The sequence below is a fragment of the Pelodiscus sinensis genome, chromosome 1, assembly GCF_052426305.1.
Source record: "Pelodiscus sinensis isolate ZL-2025 chromosome 1, ASM5242630v1, whole genome shotgun sequence".
NCBI lineage: Eukaryota > Metazoa > Chordata > Testudines > Trionychidae > Pelodiscus > Pelodiscus sinensis.
Window position 1 is genome coordinate 101,534,902 of NC_143052.1, and position 18,758 is coordinate 101,553,659.

The 18,758-nt window shown below is 41.3% G+C and overlaps 1 protein-coding gene across 3 annotated transcripts in view; it reads left to right on the plus strand.

The window, feature by feature from the left end:
- WASHC3 (WASH complex subunit 3) overlaps positions 1-18,758 on the plus strand; it is a 38,280-nt gene that overhangs the window by 10,086 nt on the left and 9,436 nt on the right. The window contains exons 3-5 of one of the 3 annotated variants that reach the window (XM_089781845.1): positions 2,039-2,104; positions 4,554-4,685; positions 6,693-6,800. In XM_089781845.1, coding sequence (XP_089637971.1) covers positions 2,039-2,104; positions 4,554-4,685; positions 6,693-6,800 — 306 coding nt within the window. Of the gene's footprint in view, positions 1-2,038; positions 2,105-4,553; positions 4,686-6,689; positions 6,801-18,758 lie in introns of all 3 variants that reach the window. The other 2 variants (XM_075939163.2, XM_075939158.2) reach the window with 2 other exon arrangements.

Sequence of the window (18,758 nt, forward strand, 5' to 3'; positions counted from 1 at the left end):
GAAATAAGAACATAAGTCCATTTTTACCTCAATCAAAATCCATTATAATAAAAATCCATTTTATTAGATTTTTGGTGTCCTTTTATATGCCTTATTGTTTTTTCCCTTCAGTATTGGGAGTTTTAGGATAATGTAGGATTAGACACATACATGATCTTAGCCAAAAGGCCAAGAAGCAATTCAGTTTCAAAGAAATTGAAAAACTAAAATCAAGCAACCGTGACAGATTTTCAAGGTGAATTTAAAATGTTCCATAATGACAACACAAGAAAATGTTCTGCTTAGCCTCAGAGCAGCACTATGAAAGCTGGCCCTGGGCTGCACACAGCTCTTCAAAGCAGTAGTACTGCGTGGAGCCTGGGGTCTGGCACCAGGCTTTAAGTGGCGCTGCTGCTTTGAAGTACCCCTCTTCTTCCCCACCACCTCACCCTTACTGCCTCTATTAAATAGGGGGGGAGGGGGAAGCAACTATCTGATAAGCATTTCCTTATTGGATAGTTGACTTAGTCCTTCACATCCCTACTCAATAGAATTTTTGTCAGTAATCCAAAATCTGAGATTTCCATAAAACCATAGGATCTCAATACCACCTTAGGGTGCCTATTAAAACACATTTTCCAAAACAGAGCTATATATTTAGTCAGCACACATACCAAAACTGTTAAATCTCGTGCACAAACTGTTTTTTAAACAGTGGGTAAATATAAATTTTGTGAAACAAAAATTCATATGTTTGTATTAAGTACAAAACTGCATCAAATGTAAAGGTCCCAGCTTAAATTGACCAAAGCCAGGAAATTCAGAGTTAAGTCAGACATTCCTTAATTTGAATTTAATGGCTTTTGTTAAATAAAACAAGACATATAATATTATGTACTTGCCTTTGTATGTAGCCCTATCACGTGGTTGTGACTTTTTTCTTTTTAAAAACTGCAGATTAATTTACTGTAGAGAACAAAGACTCATCTGTTTATATAAAAAAAAAAAGTCAAATGACTCTAATTTTTGTCACTCTTTGTCCCTCTGTTTCTGTAAAATGTTGTCAAGGACTGTCATTTTCTGAGGTTTTAAAGTTCTGCTTTCCAGGATCATGCCAGAAAGCAGTCAAAATAGAATATTAGAGTCATAGAACACTAGAATTGGAGGGGACCTCAAGAGGTCCTCAAGTCTGTTCCCCTGCCCTCCTGGAAGGACCAAGCACCATCTAGATCATCCCTGATAGGTGTTTATCTAACCTGCTCTTAAATATCTCCAGTGACGGAGATTTCACAACCTCCGTAGGCAATTTATTCCTGTGCTTACCCACCCTGATATTTAGGAAGTTTTTCCTAATGTCCAACCTAAACCTCCTGTACTTCAATTTAATACTGCATGTCTGCTACCCAACTTTACTGTTTTAGTCTGTCTGGATATGATAATGATTAGATAGTGACAGTTCTATGGATTTTTTTTTTTAATTTAAACCTTAAAATGAACTTTATACAAAATTGTATTGTGAGATATAACTGGAGCATATTACAGATTTAGTTTGTTCTGGCTTACCAACAGTTTTGACTGTAAATGACTCCCATACTACCCTCTATTTCTGATTTCTCTTCTCTAGCCCCCCCTTGAATGTACAGTTATTTATATGTACTAATGTAGTTACAGTAACTTTGAGGAACTTCATTACCTCAGTATACTGAGTAAGCTTCATTAATTGTTGCTCTCATTTGCATGTAGATTCTCTGTCCTCTTTACTGTCTATTGACAGCATTACCATTTATGGGGAAAGACCTGTAGGCAGTGAAATTACTTTAAATGACAACAAATGCTATATATAGGACTCAACATTAAGCAGTGTCTAATGGTGTACAGTAAGTACACTTTAGCCTTATTCTAGTAAGGATTGCCATGTCACACATTATGTCCTCAGTCTTTTGAAGCTGCATAATTATGTTTCTTGTCTGCCTACACATGCCTTGATTTACCATTGCCAGTTTTGGATTTTAAAAGGACATTGATCAGTGCTGTCATGTTTTAATTTTTTCTCTCCTAGAAGTTGTCAGCTCTATCTCTTCGTATCCAACAAATTGAAACAACACTTAACATTTTGGATGCAAAGGTGTGTATGTATAGATAGAAGTGTTTTGGTGGTGGTTATTTACAGTGCTCAAAGTCTAACTTCTTTATAATTAGCAGATTTTCGCACTGATGGTTCACTTGTCACCAGAACTGTGCTGTAATGGAATTCAATGTATTAAAATAAATTGACAAAACTGTGAATTATAGCTCAAGCCAAGTCACAGCTTGCTCAGAACTCTTTACTTGATCATGATTTACCTTGTAGTATGGAACACAGGAGCAAGCAGCATGTTGTAGAAAGTGATGCTGTTTTTATCCTTATTACTGTCTTCAGTTGCTTTTGTTTGGAGGAGGAAAAAATTAAATATAATGTTATCCCTAATATGATATGTAATTTGCTCCAAAACTGTGCAAACCTCATTAACTCTGTTAGCTGTTATATCTACTTTAAAATAGAGGTCTTGTGGTTAATATTAGGGTTGTCAAGCGATTAAAAAAATTAATCGCGCGATTAATCACACTGTAAAACAATAATAAGAATACTATCTTTAAATATTTTGGATGTTTTTAGCATCTTCTAATACATTGATTTCAGTTACAACACAGAATAGTGTATAGTGCTCACTTTATATTATTATTTTTTTATTACAAATATTTACACTGTACATTTACAAAAAACCTTCAGTTCACCTCACTGCAAATTTTATTGTGAAAGCTGAACTTATTTTCTTCTATATAATAAATATATTTGTGTCCTATTCAAAAGAGTCCTTTTTTAGCTCAGCCCCAGCTGCGGGCGGCACAGAGCCAGAGAGGATTAGAGTCCAGGGGCAGTGCAGAGTTCGGGAGGGGGGGGGTTGGCTCCCAACTGCAGGTGGCATAGGATTCAGGGGTTGAGGTCAGCCCCCAAGTTCAGGGGAGGGGTCAGCCCCTGGGACGGGAGGGGTAGGCCCCACCACGGGCAGTGCAGAGTTTGGGAGGGGGGGACTCAGCCCCAGAATCAGATGTGGGGAAAGGGTCAGTCCCAGCACCAGGAGGCAAAGAGGATAGCTTGGGTGAGCCCTGCTTGGGGGGGGGGGGAGGGGGTTGGACAAGCCCTCCCTTCTTCCCTCACCCAAGCTGTTTTATTTTAAAAAATATGGTCACCTGGGAGGGGAGGGGGAAGGGTGTCAGAGTCTTTACTTTTCTTGTTTACTTCTCCCCTGGGGCTGGAACCACTGCTTCAGGGGTTTTTTACTCCTTTCTGGCTGCTTTGTTTTTCCGTGTGCCCTCTGGTGGCAGTTTGCATTACTGCACCTTACCTCTGAAGCAGCTCATGCTGGTTTGCTGACCTCTGTGATTAACGCAAGTTAATTTTTTTAATGCATTAATTCTGCCCTGCACTAATTGCAAGCACTAATGCCCACTAATTGACAGCCCTAGTTAATATTACTACGCCATGGTAGGATTAGTTTGTGTATAAGTGGGTGTGTTTCCATCAATTTCCACACAAAGTAAAGTTATAAGTAATTAGAAAGATAAAAAGATACAGGTTTGTTTTCACCTACTTACAAATATATTTCACTTAGTTACATTTCAGTTAAAACAGTATTAAAATTTGACCTGTTCTGATTCTGGTGACATTAGTAACAAAACTCCCCTTGATTTCTTTTGTTTGGAATTAACTCAAACTTCTGAGTGCAAAAGTTTGAATAGAAACAGAAGGTTCAAATACATGTACATTCTTATTTTTTCTTGAAGCTCATGAGGTAGAAGCTTTGAAAAATCCTGCTTATACAGGCTGAGTAGGAGGTTGTCCCAGATGAATATCCAATTCTGTGAAGATCTGCAGAATTGTTGATCGTGAATTATTACAAATTGCCATTATAAATTACATTGAATAGCTATTGGTCCAAGGAAAGAGAATCAGTGTGAGTCTGTAGTTTGGTGATTAGGTAACTCAGTTAGGACAACTAAGTCCTTTCGCCAGTGTTTGAAACTGTTCCATTATGTATAAATAAGCAAATAGGGAGTCTCTGAGCCTGCCTGAGAATGTCTTGCAGGAGAGCAGCTGAGCTACTCAGCTACAACGTGGAAGACTCCATTTCAAATCCTTGCTCCTTAAGGCAAATTGAACTTGTCTCCCACATCTCAGATGACTAATCACTGGGCTAAAAGTTATGAGTGACACTATCACTCCGCATCTAAGTCCTGAAAAATATTTTGGGAGCCAAAACAATTGTTGTGGATTGACATAGATTCATTTCACTCAAAATGTGGTGAAACGTAATTTTTGTGAATTAATTGTCTAAAAAATTATGCAGCACTAATAGACTAGGCTTGAGTGAGGAAACCTAAAAACTGTTCTCTTACTGACATGGGTACTGTCAACTGAATTCTTGCTAACCTGGTGTGTGTGCTGACTTCTGCTGATAGGAATAGACATTTTCAGCAGCTATATTTAAGATGTTATTTGCACAGTTTATTTGAAAATTGTCTTCTGCTTTCAGTTGTCATCTATTCCTGGCTTAGAAGATGTCAAATTTGAAGTATCCAGTGCAAATATGAACAGTGTTACTAATGGTCCAGTTCCACAAGCCACTACAGATCAGCACTCAGTATCTGTGTCTCCTCAGTCGGAAGTAAGTATCAGAGTATAAAGAATATACTACTACATCAAGTGAATGTGGCCTTAAGAATTTGTAGACATTTCCCTTTAACATTTTTCAGAGGTCACGTTTTGGGGGCATTTTCACAATTTCTTTGTCATCTGTGAAATTGTGATTAATACAGGACTTGTGTATCATGGAAGCTTCTTGTAAACCTTGTGAGTCTTTGTCCTTGATACAGACTGTGACAAAGTGATGCAGCCACCTTGTGGCTGGATGTGGTGGCATCAAGGTTCCGCTCTCTATAGCCTTGCTGACCCACCCACTGTTCAGGCCTAAACACGGGTAAAAAAAAAAACCTGACTATTCTGGGTCAGCTGACTTGACATCACAAGTCTCTACTAAATTGTAAAGGCTCAGCCTCAAACCCAAACGTGTACACGGCAATTCTAGTTCTGCAAGTTAGTCAGCTGATTTGGGCCAGCTGTGCCTGTGCTATGTATCTTTCATCCCTGAGTAGATATACCCCACCAGTCAGACTGCCATGTGACCCTGCCATCCAGCCATGTCTCTTTTTAGCCCTAGATGTTTAGGGTAAAACTGAGTCTAGTTCAGCAGCATTGTGTTAGGACTAAAGCCAGTTCCAAGACCTCATGACCCTTGCCTGGGGCCCAGCTGTGTACTAACATTTTTTTTTCAAAATTTGCCACTCTGGTCTGAAAGGGGGTATGGCTGGCTGATGGGAAACAATATCTGACTGCTGGCAGGAACACTCAACAGGCTGAGGGGCTGCTAAGTGCTGCAGGGGAGCAAGGTGCAGGTGTGTGGGTCTCTGAACAGGTTTGTGAGGAAGGTGGCAGGGGGTGCTCTGGACTGGGAAGTGTGTGGGTAGGTGAGGTGTTGAGAACTAGAGGTTGTGATTTTAGATTGACCAGTCCTGCACAGCAGGTCTCAGCTACTTGGCTCCATGTGGCAGGTCCCAGTTACACAGCCCTGTGCCATGGGGTGCAGGAGCTGGTCCCATGCCCAGGGTTCCAATCTTAGCCCCTCTCGGTGAACGGGTCTTTAGGAATAAGGAACTGTGGGGAGCTTTCGTGGCAGGGTCTGTAGTTCTCAAACTGTGGCCCATGTGTTGTGGGCCATATACAATGAATAGGTTGAGAACTACTGCTTTATAGCATGACCAGTTTAAAAAACAATCAGATTGCAAAAGAGTAGAAAATAGACACAAGTACCTAAAGAGTAGTTAATAGATAATGTCCTTTCATGGATAACCTTTTGAGGATAAATGTACAATTTAAAGGCACATGGTCAGTCTATTTTAACATTTTCATTTGCATATATCAGATTAATATTCACATTTCTAAAATGAAACACTTGAAAAATCACAACTTTTTTGCTATAGTCCTTTGAATCAATTGATATGAAATAAAGTTGTTTGAGTGAAACTGAATTGCTTTTGATCAACAACCTGGCAGTTTTTTCATGATTTCTTAATGGGGGGCTAACAAAATTGCCGGATCCCTGGGCCAGGTTGGGGAGGGAGGAGGCTCTATGTTCCCTGAAGGATTGGGGCCTTGGTGGAAAGGGAGGGGCCGAGGCTAGCCTTCCCCTGCCAGCCCTTTAGCACCACCTGGGGGCTCTGGATCATGCCATGCGGGACTTCAGTTGCCACCTGGGTCCTTTTGAATTGCAGGGCCCCTGATCAATTGCCTCTTTCCCCTGCCCCTAAACCTCCCTGAGTCGGCAGGCCTGTTCTTTAAACACACAAACTTTGAATATAATGAATTACTTTGAGTATAATTGATTACTTCTGCCATTGAAAACAGTTTGTCTTTCAAAAATGAATTGTGACAAATACTGTAATGAAAGTAATCCCAAGTGGCAATGTATGTACATATAGAAATATATAGTCTGTTAATTGGTGCAAGCAGGAGCTAACTACTCTATTCTCAAATTTTATTAACTGAACTCTCATTATGTACTCCTAGCTGATGGTGTTGCTCAAGATTTATATACAGTATTCTTTGTATACAGCAGAATAGCATACATGAGAGAGGACAACAGAAAACAGAAGTAGCAGCAGAACATGTCATGACTGTAGCCAAGGATCCAAGATATGCTAGATACCTCAAAATGGTTCAAGTGGTAAGTCTGTTTGATCTTTCTCAACTTTCATTTGAAATTCCTGTTTTTATGATGAAACTGTCATGTATCTGAATATAACTGATAGTTTCTTCGTTTCCAGAGATTTCCTAATGTACACAAACTTGTTATGGTGACTTCTGACTGTTGCACCTACTGATACTTACGGGCAGAAAATTAATTAAGTGGCTGGGATGTCCAGAAAAAGGCGGTATCCCTCCCATTCATCATAGGTTAGCAGTTGCTACATGTTTTCAGCCCAATCTATCTAGTGGATCAGACTGTTCTCAAAATGGAAACAACTTGAAACAAATAGTAACAACACCATTTTCCCTGTGAGTGCTCCACTGAGCACCAGTGGACCCATTTAAGAACCACCATCTTAGATTACGTGTTTAATAGACTAATCAAGTCAACAGTGTGACGCTGTTGCAAACAAAGCAAACATGATTCTGGGATTCATTAACAGGAGTGTTGTGAGCAAGACACGCAAAGTCATTCTTTTGCTCTACTCTGTGCTAATTAGGCCTCATGGAGTATTGTGTTCAGTTCTGGGCACCACGTTTCAAGAAGGATGTGGAGAAATTGGAGAATGTCCAGAGTAGAGCAACAAGAATGATTAAAGGTCTAGAGAACATGATCTATAAAGGAAGACTGAAAGAATTGGGCTTGTTTAGTTTGGAAAGGAGAAGACTGAGAGGGGACATGATAGCGGTTTTCAGGTATCTAAAAGGGTGTCACAAGGAGGAAGGAGAAAAATTGTTCTCCTTGGCCTCTGAGGATAGGCTAAGAAGCAATAGGCTTGAGCTGCAGCAAGGGAGGTTTAGGTTGGACATTAGAAAGTTTTTCCTAACTGTCAAGGTTGTTAAACACTGGAATAAGTTGCCTACGGAGGTTGTAGAATCTCCATCTCTGGAGATATTTAAGAGCAGATTAGATAGACATCTATCTGGGATAGTCTAAACGGTACTGGATCCTGCCATGAGGGCAGGGGACAGGACTCGATGACCTCTCGAGGTCCCTTCCGGTTCTAATGTTCCAGGATTCGATGAATTATTCTTTGGTTTAAGAGAATAATGCTAGGTGGAAACATATTCCTGCTCTTAGTTCCTCCCTCCCAGAGAACATTTCACTGGTCTCCATTATTTTTCTAGCAATTGAAACTTAAATACCTCTTATGAGTTTAACTTGCAGAAAAATAAGTTATAATAAATTTAATTTTAATATATATTGCATTTTTCTGAGATATAAGCCTCGTAGCTCAATTTATACCTTTCTAAAAGCTAGAGTAAATGTTATGATCTCAGGCAAAGTGAAGCATAACACTAAATTTAGTTATGAATCCAAAATTACTACAGGTTGGACCTTTCTAGTTCAGCACTCTCTGGTCCAGCAATATCTGTGGTCCGGCATGATTTTAGTTAGCTGTATGTCCACTTATCATGGGTGTGGCCAAGTTTCCGATGGTCTCATAAAGTTTCTTTACTGTCCTGGCACTCACTGTTCTGTGCTGTTATTTAGTTCTAATTTACTCCTAAATGTCTAAGCAGTGGAAGTGTTGGTAATGCTGCTGGACAATAATGACCTCCTGTGGTTCAACAAATTCTCTGGGTTGGTACCAGTCAGGTCCCGAGGGTGCTAGACTAACAAGGTTCAAGCTGTAGACTATTTACTTGTCTGTTCAAATAGCAACCGTATGCATGCATTGGAGCATATTTCTACTTACTTTCATGACAGTGGTAGCATTATTGAGCTTCACTTTTGATCAGGGAATGATCCAAAAGACCCTTTTGTGTGTTGTTCAACACCAACCACTTATGTGCTTACAGCACCCCTGTGGAAAAAGTAATTGCTGATATGCCATTGAGAACATCTGTAGTAGTAAACTTCACACTTTTGGTTTAGTTACCTTCCTAAGAAACCCATTTCCCATAAGAACAAAACATAAACATACAAATCAGATACCTTAGATTTAGGCTTTGTACATTTTGTTTAGTATTTCTAGTTTGGGGCTCTTCAGGATTTGTTAGCAATTTTAGAACTCAGTATAGATCTCCTAAAATTGAGATTTTTTGGGAGCTTTCTCTTTGTTCACTGGTAATGAGTAATCTCTTTGTAATGTGACCTTTTAGTGTATACTAGTAGGGTCTGCATGAACCAATTAATTTACAGTATGTTGGCACACTTTAGAAATCACATTCCCATACTTATGTACAAGTAACCATTCTGTTGTTTGTTCTGTGGGTTTTGGGGTTTTTTTTAGGATAAGCACTGATTTATTTATTTATTTTTAATACTGCCATCACACACATGCAACACAAGTATCTCAATAGCTGTTTTATAGGTAGGAAAGTTTTAAAAAATACAATAAAATTGCAAAGCCATATAAAAGAGCAATTTTGTATCTTATTGGTGATTTTGTATCTTATTGGTGATATGTCAGGAAGAAAAATGAGGAAATCCAGCTTCGTTGCTGAAAAATAAAATGTAAATAACAAGTATTTTCCCTAAAATACTCCACCGAACTAGCATTAGCTATTTGTGTTTTAGAGGTGCATATTGGCTTATATTAAAACAGAACAAGCCACTTAATTTATCCATTCTTTCCTCCATTTGAATTAATGGCAAACAAAGGATTCAGTTTGGTGCAGTTTTTGAGATCAAGCACCACCCCTTGGTGCTGTTCCAGAAATTTTCTTTTGATTTTAATTTTTTTTTTTTTTTAGTAACACATTGACAGTTTATGGCTAGCTCTTTACAAGTTATTTGGAACACGTTAGGGCAGGGGTGGGTAATAATTTTTTGATGAGGGGCCGCTCTAAGATATTGGAAAGCTGTCAAGGGCCGCAGTCTTCTATGATATTAATGGAAGAAGCGTGGGGGTCTGGAATGGAGGTTGGGTGCAGAAGGGAGCTTGGGATAAGGGACTGGGGTGCAGGAGGGAGACTGGAGGCTGGGAGGGAGTTGGGATAAAGTAGGCATTTGTGACCTAGGGCAGGGGACTGGAGTGCAGGGGTTTGGGATGTGACCTAGGGTAATAGAAGATTGTGATCTGGGCCAGGAGATTGGGGTTCCAGATCTGGGAAGGGGGTATGGATTTAAGGAGGGGCGGGGGGCGGAGGGTTTGGTTATGTTGAATGGGGGGGCGGGCAGAGAGTTGGGAAAGGAAAGGGGTTGGGGTGCCAGAAGCAGGCTATGGCCAAGAGACTTGTCAGCTGCCAAACTAGCCTGCCTGCCTGCAGAACTTAAAATGTTTCCCAGCCAGCCTGGCCACATGCTTCATGAATAACTGAACCCAGGAGAGTGGATGTGATTCTTCTTAGCCACCTGTTATTCTAACAAGCAGCTCCCATTGGCTGGTTTCTGCCAGAAACTAGCCAATGGGAATGTGCTTGGGGCAGGGCAGTTCCTAAAACTTCCCCCCTCCCCTCCAGTTTTGAAACAGAGACCTGCAGCCACATTTCTGTACAGTGCGCAGGGCTGCGGGACAAGCTTGAGAGCCTGTCTGGGGCTCCCCGCTATCACCACAGGACGGATCCGGCCCTCAGGCTGTGTTTTGGCCAAGCTTGCTGCAGGATTAGTAGTACTGCTGGGAATAGAACATTATATTAACTTGTTGCTTTAATTTAGGGGTGGGAAACCTCTTTGGTGTTGAGGGCCACTGACCCACAGAAAAATCAGTCAGGGACTGCACACAAGTGAGAAGCAAAAAAACAAACCAACCAAACCCTCCGTGTCGTGGCCCTCAGCTGAGAAGGAGAAAGACACTCCCCACATTCCCCTTGCACACCAGAGCCTAGTACGACCCATACTAGTAGATTTTGTGTGCTCCAGCGCTGCGGAGGGGGGGGAGCACCAATGCTGGGGGAGGAGTCTCGAGCCTTGGGGGCCAGATCCAGGCAAGCCAGGGGCTGCATCCACCCCTGGACCTTAGGTTCCCCATCCCTGGACCTTAGGTTCCCCACCCCTGCTTTAATTCTATTATTTGAAAGGTACCCAAGTCTTTTATACCCAGTTACATTAATTTTTAGTGACTAAGTGAGATCTCACTTTCCTTAATCATCCATTGTACTGGGAATCCCGGAGTGTTGTAGGAAAGTCAGACTGAAAGTGAACATTTGTTTAATTTAGCAAGACAGTCTTTTCAAACAAATATTTTTAAAGTTCTACACTTCTGATTAATGAAATCTTGATTCATGTGGCTACAGCCAGCAGTGATTGTAATATTAGGTAACTTCTGTCATCAAAGGATGATTATAAATTGCTAAGCAATATGTCCATTAAGTAGCAAAGCTGTTTTAAGGATAGCGGTTCTCTAACACAATAAAATAACTAGCTTTGTAGGCTTTGATTTGTAGGCTTGATCAGGCAGTGTTTAAACATTTACTCAATGTACACTGGTGTAAAATTGCAGTGATCTCCTGAAAAGCAATGCAATATTTGCTACATTAGCTTTTCAGTGTAGAGCTTCCTTGTACAGTCTCACATTTTCCGGTTGAATCTGTATTCTTACTCTCCTTCTATAGCATTAATACTTCACATAATCTTCTTCTGCAAGGCATGAATGCTCTTTTTGTGAATTATATCAATGAACATGTAATTACAAGATAAGTGCACTTTATTTCTGCCATCCAGTTCATCCTATATGTGGAATGGTAGTTATCATCTTGACTTATAACTACCCATTAATATTGTTTTACATTTACAGTATTAAGCTGGGATTTTCAAAGAAGCTGAAAGAGTTAAGTGCTCAAATTTTGTGGAAAGGCATCCAAATCCCATTGAATTTCAGTGACATCTGGACACCTAATTCACTTTGGCTACTTTAAAAATCACAGTCTAAAACCTGCAAAGAATGCAGTAATGTCAAATATGCAATATGTGTTGTTAAACTTAGAATAAGATTCAGATTTATTTGTTCCCTATAACACAGTAGTAATATACAGTATTCAGTGTTTAAAATTCAGTTAGGGTTAGGATTAGCTTTGTCATTGAAATAACAGTTTGGAGGTGTTTGTTGCAGCCAGCTAGGTTTGTGGTTTACCTGAGAGATTAGCCACTATAAAATAAATATTTAATCTTTACTGCAGTGCCTCAATCATAAATCATATGGCTGTGTCAGCCGAATTGGTCAGGGCAGTGTGTGGTGTGTGTGTGTGTGTTATACACCCGAGACTTCAACTGCTGAGACTGGGGTCCCTTGCAGCGGGCAACCTGGAGGAGGTTGACGGGCACCCCAATAAGTTTACAGGGAGAGCTTATTACACCTCAGATTTTAGCTGCTAGAATCCGTGATTCCTTTGCAGCGGGCAGCCTGGGGGAGGCTGAGAGGTGCCCCAACGGACCTGTCACCTGGGAGTGACACAAATCCAAACGCCCAAGCTCTCCCTATACCTGTCCCTGATGACTGGCTGAAGTTCTTTTAAAATTGTGCTTGGTTCTGTTACAGCAACTGAAGGAGTCAGATTAAAGCTTAAACAGTTACTATTTTATTGTTACAGGGTAAACTTAGTTGTTAAATGCTACTACTGTGTTACAGATAACACAGTCACTACAAAGGACAGGACAGAAATTACACTAATAAGTCACTTACAGGTACCATGAAACCCTTTTGGTTCTCTGAGCTCTTATTAAATGCATGCAAAATAGACACCAAGCAGGTATAATTCTCACCCCTGCGTTCCAGACTTGGCGTGGCCAGCGTCTTTCTCTCAATCCCTCGGGAAGCAGTAGGGTGAGGTTGGGCGTCCCACAGACCTCGGGAGACAATCAATACCTGCCAGGAGGTGTAGATGATTGGAGCTCAAATGGGGTGGGCTACTAAACCCCTCTTTATACCCCTTGAGTCTTGTAGGCTTCTTCCTGGTCTCAAGTGGCCAATTAGGAAAAATGGCTTTGAATGCCAAGTTTCCCACGAAGGGTGCAAAGCATAATTCACACCTGGGAAAATGCAGACAATGGGCACCTCTGGCATGTGATGGGCGAAGATTCCTCTCCTGGGAATCTGGAGGCGTGTCAATTACTGGTACTAGCCATGAGGGCGACGGGAGGCCCCAGGTCGTCAGCTAGCCCATTTACTGTCTCGTTTCTGTTTATGGTAGAGTCAGGGACAGGCAGCACACCTGCGTTCCCAGGGCATCAAAGGCTGACTGCCTTTCTCTTGCTCTCGGGGGGTGGGGGGGGGATACCAAGATGGGGTTCATGTCTGGCTACAGGCTGTCAGCTGCAATCAATACAAGGCAGTGTTACAGTCATTTGGGTGGCCTCAATTGCGAATAGCGATATGTATGTATGCGTGTTTCACCTTCACAGCCACCTACTTTCTTCTACAGTACTTGTGAAATTGATGGAAACTGTGGGAGAATATTATAGAAACAATGCAAGTATACAGTAATCAAAGAAATTCTGAAACATAACATTCTGGAAGAAAATATTCTTCCTAATAAATAAAAATGCCGATAGATACAAGGTGGGAGAGGCAATACATCTTGTTGGAATTTCTATTCGTGAAAAATACAAGTTTTCAAGCTATGCAGAACTCTTCTTGGAAGTTAGTCCAACAAAAATGTATATATTAAAGAAAAACTTTTCCTGCAGGATGACAGAATGACATCAGCACGTCATTCTGCCTTCCCAGGAGCCCTGAACCCTGACTGTTCTGTGAAATGTGGGGGGAGGCGGTGGCTGTATCCCTGCACACCCCTTCGACCAATGTCCGCCTGCCTCTAGGCCCTGCCACTAGTCTGCCCAGCCCATGCGCCTTGGTTCTGTGCGGCTCGGGTTCAGGGCTGAGGAGGGGGAGGGGTTAGGGAGGATGATAAGTGCAAGAATGGAGGCATGGGATCAAATTGAAGTTCAGGTTGCAGAGGAGGGGAGGGAGAGCCCTGTCTCATGAAGGGGGGAGACTGAGGCTGGCCCAGCCTCAGCCCTGGCCAACCTCGGGGATGGAAGAGAAGCTGGGGCTGGCCAGGGCTGCCTCACTTCGGCCTGGCCCTCCCCGACAGCCAGGGGAGAGCTGGGGCTGCCTACCTCCAGAAAAAGGGGGGTTGTCGAGCATAGCAAGCAGGGGGCACCACCCTCTAGCATTACCTTAATCAGCATGTCTGTCTTGTATTGTGGGACCAACAGGGCTGCAACAACATTGCAAACAAAAATTCCTTGCGTGCTTATCAGACCCCATCCTTGCTGGAGTCATGTACAAAATCTTTGTTGATGTATCAAAACAGATAAAATGCTTTATAGGTTTTATTGTACCTGATCAGACCAGTAAGTCTGGCATTTTGTCCAGTCTGAGCCAATATATATGGGAGTATGGGAGTCCAGTTTCACCTAGACAGTTCTAGGCTGAGGAAAGAAACCCTAGAAGTAGCTGAATCTCGACATAAAACATAGGCTAGGGATATACGTACAGATTGAACCTCTCTTATCAGGCACCGTCGGGACCTGACCGGTGCCGAACTAGAGAATTTGCTGAACTACAGGAAGTCAGTATCATCTAGCAGCATTACCAACGCTTCTGTTGCTTACTGTGCTGTTAGACATGTAGGGGATAAATTAAAGCTAAATAGCAATACAGATCACTAAGATCCAGGACTGGTGGCTGTATACAGATTTTGAGACCTTGGGAAACTTGGCCACATCCAGGATAAGTGGACATTTGGTTAACCAAAATCATGCTGGACCATGCACATTGCTGAACCCAAGTGTTCTGGACTAGAGCGGTTCAACCTGTAGCAGTGTTTTGTAATTACCTGTTAATAGAACAAAATCCCAAGATAACTGATTTTTTTTACTTGTCTAAAGCTTTTGTTTAGAATTGGATGGGAAATTCACCAACCTACATCTTTTATGTATTTTCATCATAGGTAACATTGATTTCTACGTGAATGAATTTGTTGACAAGTCTGATGTTCTCTGAAACTGCTACAGAGCAGGTGCAGAGGTTAAATTGTTCTGTTTTTTTAATTTAATTGTGAAAATAATTCACTTCCAGTGCTTATGAATCCCATAATTCAGAAGACATTTTAGATATTTTACAGTTGAGTATAACTCCAGAGGGTGCATGCATTCCCAAAAATGTGTGTTGAAATTTCAACGTGGCATATGGCAACATTACTGTATGACACCCAGTAATAAAAATAAATCAATCTATATCTGGCACTCTTATAAGGCCATAAGCTTAATTGTTTATTTTGTAAGTGACCACTTTAATTTTATATACAAGTTGTAACTTTTTTTTCAGTGCAAGCATACACAAGAAAATGCTAATCCCAGCAACAGAATCAGCATTGCTATTGTTTCACCAGACTGGGGACACTCTGCTCAGTCTCCTGTGATGGTAGTACAGACATACTTCTCTAATCCATCAACCATGGCTGCCGGCTCTTTTTTTACTTATCTTGGACAAACAGTATTTCTTCAGTGCCAAAAAATCCCACACTGCTGTTCATTTACCTTTTGAGGTCTCCCATGTCCTTTTTAGACCACCAGAAGCTAGTCCCTTGGAGATCAAAAACTAGACACTTTCTTCTTGGCATGTAGTCATCCAGATGGTGTTTCTGCAGCAGAGGATGGTGAAGCAACAAGTCCTCTTTGAGCAGTACTAGTGGAAACACAGGAGCAGATACTGTTGGAACATACCTTTCAAAATGTTGTGGGCCAAACTGTTCTTGGGTATCCTGTCCAGAAGGACAATGTTTAGGTGTTGCTGAATAAGCATACAAGCTGTTGAAGGGTTTGCAATGAAAGAGAGGCATTTTTCTCTTTAAGTATTAACATATATATATATAATTGACTGTCTGCCAACATTTTAGTGCGCACTCAGGCTTAAATTTATACATAATAGTATTCAAATAAGTCATTTTAAATTGTGCTTCCGTTCTCATGTTCTCTTCCCTGCTGCAGCCTTTAACTGTTTTTCCATTCTAATTCCTTGAAATTTCTGGATTAACAGCTGTCCCTTCCTGCCTCTCTGGGCATACCTTCAGTATATCTTTTTAGGGAATCCTTTCATTCCTGCCTCCCATTCTCATTTTACCCTCTTCCAAGGAATAAACAGCTCACATGACTTCAGCTTGCCATCTTATACTGCTGATGTGTGAATCTCTACTCCTGGCCTCCTTTCACCTAGTCTTACATCTCATTTTCTCTTTTGGGTGTATTGTCATGAGCTTACCATAGTCCAAACTGAACTAATTTTTCTTCCCAAGCTCTTTCTGCTTCCCTTTTCTTTGTGACAACTATCAACACCACAGTCTTTCTTGTCACCCAAGCTCACAACTGGCAGGTACGATAAGGAAGTAATCACCAACAACCTGTGTGACTTTTCATATCCAGCCTATGTCTATAGTCTGCCACTCCTTCTTGTATAATTTCCAACAGTCATTTTTTTTCACTAGTCACTGCTGAAACACTCATTCACACCTTCACTTCCTTCTTGATGAATTGAAACCTACTCCTCCTGTCTGCTCTTCCTAGTAACCTTACTCTGTGCCTCTCAATTCATAACAAATGCAGCTGCTAAAATAACCTTTCTTACTTGTTGATCTACCTTTGTGGCATACACTCCACTTCTTGAATTCCTACACTGTCTGATTTCCTCTACTACATCACGTTTAGGCTTCTTGCCCTTCAAGGCCCTATATATATCACCCCTTCCTACTTTTCCACTTTTCAGTGTTGCTTCTAGTCACAGCCACTTCACTGATGGTGCTTGCCGCAACACGTTTGTCTGCTTCTCCCAACAAGTGTAGCCCTGCTCTTGCATCTGAAAAGCCCTTCATTAGTCGGAGGACTGCATGGTCTCTCTGCCCTTTCAGCATTCTAATATTTCCTGAAGACCTGTTGCTGCCATAACACATGTGATTAGCCAGCTAACAAATTAGATAACATGATGGAAGGAACATAAGAACGGTTGTACTGGGGCCAATCAATGGTCCATCTAGCCCAGTAGCCTGTCTTCTAACAGTGGCCAGGGTCAGATGCATTGGAGTGCATGAACAGAACACAGCAATTTCTAGTGATTCATCCCCTGTCATCCAGTCCCTGGGCTGGACATCCCGAGTATGGGGTTGATTCCTAATAGCCACTGATGATAGCCCTAACCTGCATTAACATCTCTACTTCATTTTTTAACCCAGTTACACTTCTGGCCTTCACAACATCTCCTGGCAATGAATTTTAATAGATTGACTGTACTGTGTCTGAAGAAATACTTCCTTACTGCCTATTAATTTAATTGAGTGACCACTGATTCTTGTGTTATGTGAAGGGGTAAATGACACTTTTTTTTATTTTATCCATACCTCTCTCAGACCCTCCTTTAGTTATCTCTTTTCTAAGATGAAAAGTGCCAGTCATTTTTAATTTCTCGTCATATGGAAGCTGTTTGATACTCCAAATCTCTTTTGTTGCTCTTCTCCGTACCTTTTCCAATTCTGTTCTTTTTTGGGGGGGGCGGGGGGGGGGGATGAGGAGACCAGAACTGCACATAGTATTCCAGGTGTGGGCACACCATAGGCTTACATAGTGGGATTGATATTTTCAGTCTTATCTGTTCCTTTCATAATGATTTCTAACAGTGTTACCTTTTTTGAATGCTGCTGCATAATGAGCAGATTTTCAGAAAACTATCCATGATGGCTCCACAATCTCTCTTGAAGGCGAATGGCTGATTTAGAATGAGTATCATTTTGTGTATATAGTTGTAATTTTTTCCCAATGTGCATTACTTTGCATTTTTTAACATTCATTTTCATCTGCCAGTTTCTTGCCCAGTTTTGTGAGATCTCTCTGAAGGTCCTCACAATCAGCTTTGGCCTTAAGTATATTGGATAATTTTGTATGTTCAGATTTTGACACCTCACTGAGTACCCATTTTTTTTCTAGGGATTGTAGATAGGATGTAATTGAATAGTCGTGTAACCCCATCAATTTTTTGCAGTTACACAACTATTTGATAGTCTATGGAGGCGGGGCCGACAGCCAGTGCGCTTCCAGGCCCGCTCCCAGAAGCTCCCTGCCAGCCAGCACTGCTGCCTCTATATTAGGGCAGCAGTGCAAGGTGGCAGGCGGGAACTGGTCTGCGAGGGGAGCCGGTTTAAAAAAGTCAGAGACTGCTCTATCAGAGACAGCAGTGTGGGGGTAGAGGGGCAGGCAGATCCGGTGTCTGTGGGGGAGTTGAAAGCCAGCTCCCCAGGGTAACTGGCCCCTGCCTCCCCCACCTTGCCGCCTCTCATAGAGGCAGCGGGAGGGAGGAATGCGTGTAGTCATCAGGATTAACGAATAAACCCAGGCTTATCAGTTAATCATGTAGTAATCTACACGTTTACATCCCTAACTTTTTCCAGGTCATTAATGAAAGTTGAACAGTAATAATTCAGTACAGAGCCTTGGAGGATCCCACTAGTTAATTCTCTCCACTGTGAAAACTACACATTTATTTCTACTCCTTGTTTATCTTTTAACCAGTTACTGATCTCTGTTATCTATGATTGCTTACTTTGCTTAAAAGCCTTTGGTGTAGTAACATATCAAGACTTTTAGAAATCCTTTGGTTCATTTTTGTGCATGTGTTTAACACCTTCAAAGAAGTCTAATATATTAGTGAGACACAATTTCCCTTTACAAAAGCCAGGTTGACTTGTTCCCGGCATACTGTGTTCATCCACACATTTGATAATAGTGTTCTTTATTGGAGTTTCACCCAACTTGCCTGGTACTAAAGTTGGACTTACCAGCCTGTAATTGCCAGTGTCACCTCTGGAACTTTTGTTAACAATCAGTGTCATATTAGCTATTCTTATGAAACTGTAACGAATCACCAGGACCAGTATCTTCACTAAAGAGTTGTGAAGGAACTCAAACATGAAATTGCGGAACTATTAACTATGGTGTCCAACCTATTGCTTAAATTGTTTTTATTCTAAAACCGCTTCTGTTGACACCTCACTCTTGGACAGT